The 5,829-nt window shown below is 62.0% G+C and overlaps 1 protein-coding gene across 7 annotated transcripts; it reads left to right on the forward strand.

The window, feature by feature from the left end:
• The first annotated feature begins 270 nt into the window (after positions 1-270).
• KCNIP3 (potassium voltage-gated channel interacting protein 3) lies at positions 271-5,169 on the forward strand. Of its 7 annotated transcripts, XM_072027220.1 has the most exons (8): positions 282-1,724; positions 3,202-3,326; positions 3,405-3,474; positions 3,568-3,638; positions 4,117-4,224; positions 4,403-4,507; positions 4,581-4,643; positions 4,849-5,169. In XM_072027220.1, exons 1-8 carry the CDS (start codon positions 1,622-1,624, stop codon positions 4,894-4,896), a joined length of 693 nt encoding a protein of 230 aa, XP_071883321.1. In that variant the 5' UTR covers positions 282-1,621; the 3' UTR covers positions 4,897-5,169. The 7 variants fall into 7 exon arrangements, with proteins under 7 accessions (XP_071883318.1, XP_071883316.1, XP_071883315.1 ...); XM_072027218.1 differs by having other exon boundaries at positions 276-1,724; positions 3,405-3,638; XM_072027219.1 differs by having other exon boundaries at positions 279-1,724; positions 3,202-3,474.
• Positions 5,170-5,829: the final 660 nt, after the last annotated feature.

Genomic DNA, 5,829 nt, shown 5'->3' on the forward strand with positions numbered 1-5,829 from the left:
CCCTAGCAACGGGGCCTGGCCTTAGCAACGGGCCCTGTGCGGGGAGGGCGGCCATGGTGCTGCTTGAGGCCAGGCCCCATGGCGGTGGGGACGCGTCCCCAGGGCTATGGGGACATCGTGGCCGCCCCACAACCATGGGGACAGGTCCCCGTGACCCCAGGGACGTGGTGGCACGGTCCTGGTGCCGGACAGATGGACAGACACAGCCAAAGTTCCCACAAACACAATGTGCCTCAGTTCCCCCATAACTCAGTTCCCCCATAACTCAGTTCCCCCATAACTCAGTGCCCCCCCACACCTCAGTGCCCCCCCATAACTCAGTGCCCCCCCAGCACAGCCCAGGCCTGGTGCCAGCGGCCGCTCCCCGCGCTGCTTACTCATCCCCATGGCTCCCCCATCAGGGCTCGTTAAGCCCTCGCTGCGCTAATTGCGTGTTGGCTACTTGGCGCTTGCCAAGTTGGCTCCCCCCTCATCCTCGGGGGTCCCGTGGGGGCACGAAGCCCTGGCCCCGCGGTGGGGGCGGCTGTGCTTTGCCGAGCACGGGCTGCGCTCATCGCACCCGCGGGAGCGGCGGTAATGGCTCGCCCTCGTTAATATTGCAGGCAGGGATCGATGGCTGCTGGCAGCCACCAGGCTGTGAGGGGGGGCTGTTAATTACCCTGCTGCGGGGTAATTACTGCCCGCCTCGGTCTGTTGGGGGGGGTGAAGGAACCTTTTTTTGGAGTGTTTTTAATGGGAGGGGGGGTGTCAAGGCAAAGGGGACATCCATGGGAGATGTGTGGGGGGAGACAGGCAGCACCCGTTTTGCCTCCCAGCTTTGTTTTGAAGGAAGAAAGGAGAAAGTATTGGAAAAATGAGAAAATACAGAAAAAAAAAGAGAGAGAGGAAATATTGGGAAAGAATAAAAAAAAGAGAAAATATGGGGAAAAATAAAGAGAAAATATGGGGGGAAAGGTGGAAAGATGGACAAAACCAGAAGCTATTGGGAAAAAAAAAAGAAATTGATGGAAAAAAGGAAAAAGTATTGGAAATAGGGAGAAAACATGGAAAATAATGAGAAAGTGTTGGAAGGAAGAGAAAGCATTGGGGAAAAAGGGGAAGTTATTGGAAAAAGAACGAGGAAAAAAGGAGAAAGTAATGGATAAAAGGAGAAGCTATTGGGAAAAAAGGATAAGCTAATGGGAAAAAAAGGAGAAGCTATTGAGAGAATGATAAAATATTGGAAAATAATGAGTAATTACAGGAAAAAATAGGAATTACTGGGAAAAAAAAGAGAAACTATTGGAAAAAAATGAGACAGTATTGGGAAAAAAAGAGAAGCTATTGGAAAAAAAAGGGGAAAGTATTGGGAAAAGGGGGAAACTATTAGAAAAAAATAGAAATTATTCGGGAAAAAAGGAGAAAGTATAGGAAAAAAGGAGAAAGTGTTGGGGAAAAGGGAGAAAGTATTGGAAAAAGCGAGAGACTGTTGGAAAAAAGGGCGAGCACCGTGTCCGAAGGCGTGGGTGCGTGCCAAGGGAGGAGGGCAGGGCCGGGGGGGCGGAGGGCAGGGGACGGCCCCGCCGCAGCACCCGAAGGCGCCGCCGCTGCCGCCGCCACCCCGGGGTGCCCCCGGCCCAGCATGGCCATGCAGGGCATGGAGCTGTGCGCCGTGGCCGTGGTCATCCTCCTCTTCATCGCCGTCCTCAAGCAGTTCGGCATCCTGGAGCCCATCTCCGCCGAAGGTAACCCCTGGCCCCCTCCCCGGGCTGGGGTTGGACGCGGTTCGGTTTTGGGGTGCCCACGGTGGGGACGCGACCCCAGGGATGCTCCTCGTGGAGGGGCTGCTGGTGGTGTGGGTGCCTCTCCCGGAACGTCCGTGGTGGACCCCGAAGGTTTTGGGGTGCCCTTCACTGCCACGTCACAGCCCCGTTGAGCACGCTGCGGCCCTGGTCTCCCCTTGAGCACCCCAAAATGGGCTGCTGGGGGGCTCTGAGCACACACCGCCCCCCAAAACTCTCCCAAATGGGGTGCTGGGGAGCTCTGAGCCCGTACTAACCTATAGCCCATGGGGCAGGGTGTTGGGGAAGCCCCCTCAGATTCCCAAGCCTGCCCAAGATGGGGTGCTGAGGACACCCCAAGCCCACCTCGACCCCTGAAACCCCCCAAGATGGCAGATTGGGGACCACCAAGCCTGTGGGGTCCCCTAAAATCCCCCTGAGATGGGGTGCTGAGGATCCCCAATCCCGCACTGACCCCTCAAACCCCTCCAAAACGTCTCTCTGAGGACTCCCAAGTCCGATCCCACCCCAGCCAGGAGGACAGGGGGCTCCACACAGCCCCTCTACACCCCAACCCCAGCCCGGCAGCCCAGTAACCCCCAGTGCAGTCCATTGGGGGTCCCCAGGGTGTCCCCCCCCAGTCTGGGGACGCGCGGCACGGCCGGGGCTCTCCCCAACCCCATCCCACCTTCCCTATCCCAAAGTTCCTGCTGACTCCACTCAGCATCGAACGGCTCCGCGGGGGCTTCCCGGGCTGGAAACATTAACGAGGCATCATTTATTAATTACCTTCCGGCAGCACGGAGGGCGCAGAGAGCCGGGGAGGGGGGAGAGGGACATGAGAGGCGGACGCCGTGCGGGTGGGAACCTGGGCACGGGATGCTCTGGGATGGTTTGGGATGGTTTGGGATGCTCCAGTGTGGTTTGGGATGTTCTGGGATCCTCTGGGATGCCCGGGGATGCTCCGAGATGGTCTGGGACACGTGGGGATGCTCTGAGAAGCTCCAAGGTGCTTTGGGATGCCTGGGGAGGCTGCAGAATGCTTGGAGATGCTCCGGGATGCTCTGGGACGCCTGGGGATGCTCCGGGATGCTTTGGGGTGCTCTGGGATCACGCTGCCGGAGTGGGCACAGCCCAGCAGCTCCTGGGAAGCCCTCCAAGCACTGACGGAGCCGTTTCCTCACCCGGGTGGTGAAACCTGGAGCCAGCAGCCGACGGAGCCGCCCCGGGTGAGTTCCTCATCGCAATGGGGAGAGCTGCCGGGTTTTGCCAGGTTTGGGGGATTCCAGGTTTGTTCCCGAGCACAGCCAGGTCCAGGCGGGTAAGGTGCGGGGTGCTGCGATGCTCTCGCCATCACATCCCCTCCCTGGGGACCACGGGGGGCCCGGCGCTCACCCCCAAATCCGGGGGGGGCCCCGCTCAGCCCCGCACGTCCTCGCAGACAGCAGTGACGGTGACCTGGAGCTCTCGGCCGTGCGGCACCAACCCGAGGGGCTGGAGCAGCTGCAGGCGCAGACCAAGTTCACCAAAAAGGAGCTGCAGTCCCTCTACCGCGGCTTCAAGAGCGTGAGTGCCCAGGGGAGGGTCTCGGGGAGCGGCCGCAGCCCCATGGGGCTCACCCGGTGCCCCCTTCTGCCCCCCCAGGAGTGCCCCAGCGGCCGGGTGGATGAGGAGACCTTCACGCTCATCTACGCGCAATTCTTCCCGCAGGGCGGTGAGTGGGGGCACCCCGGGGTGGCGTCACCCCCCCAAAAAAAAAAATACGGGGTGCTCCCACACCCCCACTTCCCCTGTCTCCCCTCCGCAGACGCCAGTGCCTACGCTCACTTCTTGTTCACCGCCTTCGACGCTGACGGCAGCGGGGCGCTCTGCTTCGAGGTGAGCAGTGGGGGGGCCACCAGTGCCACGGGGGGACGTCGGTGTTGCAGGGGGACATCGGTGCCACCACCCTCGGCAGTGCTGAGGTTGCTGGGCTCGATGCGAGTGTGCCCAGCAGCGTGATTCATCAGATAGGAGTCCCGGGGAGGTGCTGCGTGAGGAGGGCTTCTCGGGCAGGGACTCGGCGAGGCTTTGCACGGTCGGGATCAGCCGGTCCAAACGGTGGTGCCCCCCCCAAAAAAATCCGCAGCCCCGTCGCCGGCAGGTGCCGGGGGGCTGCGGGGAGCCTGCGGCAGCAGCTGGCGCATCCCAGGCGATTAAAAATAGATAGGAGCCAGAATAGCAGCGGGATCGATAGGAGAAGTCCCCGCGGTCGATGGCCGCGCTGCGGAGCCTTTTGTGGGGTCTGGAAGGGGGTCGCTGCGGGTGGGACGTGTCCCGGTGTGGGGACCGCTCACGGCCGCTGTCCCTCGGGCAGGATTTCGTCGGCGGCCTCTCCGTTTTGCTGCGGGGGACGGTGCAGGAGAAACTGAACTGGGCTTTCAACCTCTACGACATTAATAAGGACGGCTTCATCACCAAGGAGGTGCCCCGGGGGATGAGGAGGGGCCGGCGGGGGTGGTGGCACCCACGGGGACGTCCAGAGAGGGACAAAACTGAGGGAGATGGGGCTGGGGGCTGGAAGTGGCCTCCTTGGGAAGGAGCATGGGGGGGGGTGGTGGGGAGGTTTTTGTCACCCCGGCCCCGCTCTGTGTCCTCCCCAGGAGATGCTGGAGATCATGAAGTCCATCTACGACATGATGGGGCGCTGCACCCTGCCCGCCCTGAGGGACAGCGCGCCCGCCGAGCACGTGGAGCTCTTCTTCCAGGTGAGCCCGGCACGCCGCCGATGGGGACAGGGACGGGGACTGGGACGGCCCCCGCTGAGCTCTTCCCTTGCAGAAGATGGACAGGAACGGGGACGGCGTGGTGACCTTCGAGGAGTTCCTGGAGACGTGCCAGCAGGTGGGGGGCACCTGGGGGGGGCTTCGGTGCCACCTCCTCCTCCTCACCCCCCGCCCTTGTCCCCTCCAAAGGGACGTCCCTATGGATTTGGGGGGAGAGGAGGCTGCACCCTTTAGGTCTCGGGGGGGTGGGGGGGACGGACACAAAAGCGCAGGTCCCAGCGGGGGGCCTGGGGGCTGCGACCCGTCCCTCTCGCCCCTCGCAGGATGAGGACATCATGAGCTCCATGCAGATCTTCGAGAACACCATCTAGAGCCGCTGCCGTGGGGCGCAGGGGAGGATCGGTTTTGACCCCTTCAAGACACAACGCGAGGCTCCTAACAAACGCTCAAGGTGCAAGAAACACTCAAAATAAGCAGGAAACGTTAAAAGTGAGAACGTTGCTGGCCTGTCCGCCTGAGCAGCCAGAGCCACCCCTGTCAGCCACTTTTGGGGCAGAACTCCCCAAAGCAGGGTCTCCCTGCCCCAGGGGACGGCCAGGGGTGCAGAAGACCTTGTCACAGCAGCGGAACTGACACCTCGGGGATTTACAGAAAAAAAATAAAAGTGACTTTGGGGAGGGGGCGGCGGGGAGGGCCCCGGGGAGGGGATGGGGGCAAAAACCCCAAAATGTTCTGGTGAGGGCGGGAACCCTCTGCAAATCCACGCGGGCTGAGATGGTTTCTTTTTGTTTGTTTTCTTTAAATAAACCAACGGGTGACCACTGAGGGACACCTCCACCACCACCAGGGGCGGCTCTCACGTGGAGGCGAAACCATTTTCTGGCTTTTTTCCCCCAAAAGCTGGGGCTGGCAAGTGGGCGCCTACACCGAGGCAGGGCTGGCTGGGAAGGGCAACAGGGGGGTCTCTGGGTGGGTGGGAAATGGACATTTTATTGGTGACGGCGGTGGTGGAGGAGGAGGAGGAGGAGGTGGAGGACGAGGAGGAGGAAGGCCAAGCCCACCATGGAGCCTGGCTCCATCATGGCGCCCGGCCCCAGCACTGCGCATGCGCAGGGGGAGGGGGGAGCAGAGGGAGCGGGCAAAGAGGCAGCTGCGCATGCGCACAGGGCGAGGCGCGCACAGGGAGGGGCGCGAAGCGGTGGCGCATGCGCAAAGCGAGCAGCGCGCACTCCCGCCCCCGGCACATGCGCACAGACGCGCGGCTCGCCCGCCGCGCATGCGCACCGCCTCTCGCCGCCGCCGCC

This window comes from Anas platyrhynchos, chromosome 23 (genome assembly GCF_047663525.1).
Source record: "Anas platyrhynchos isolate ZD024472 breed Pekin duck chromosome 23, IASCAAS_PekinDuck_T2T, whole genome shotgun sequence".
Classification (NCBI taxonomy): domain Eukaryota; kingdom Metazoa; phylum Chordata; class Aves; order Anseriformes; family Anatidae; genus Anas; species Anas platyrhynchos.

Bases quoted from the DNA above. Each gene is read 5' to 3' on its own strand.
- KCNIP3 (XM_072027214.1), top strand. From the start codon at position 1,622: ATGGCCATGCAGGGCATGGAGCTGTGCGCCGTGGCCGTGGTCATCCTC. The intron at 1,725-3,201 runs GTAACCCCTGGC...ACGTCCTCGCAG, and splicing joins GGAGCCCATCTCCGCCGAAG to ACAGCAGTGACGGTGACCTG. The intron at 4,508-4,580 runs GTGAGCCCGGCA...CTTCCCTTGCAG, and splicing joins ACGTGGAGCTCTTCTTCCAG to AAGATGGACAGGAACGGGGA.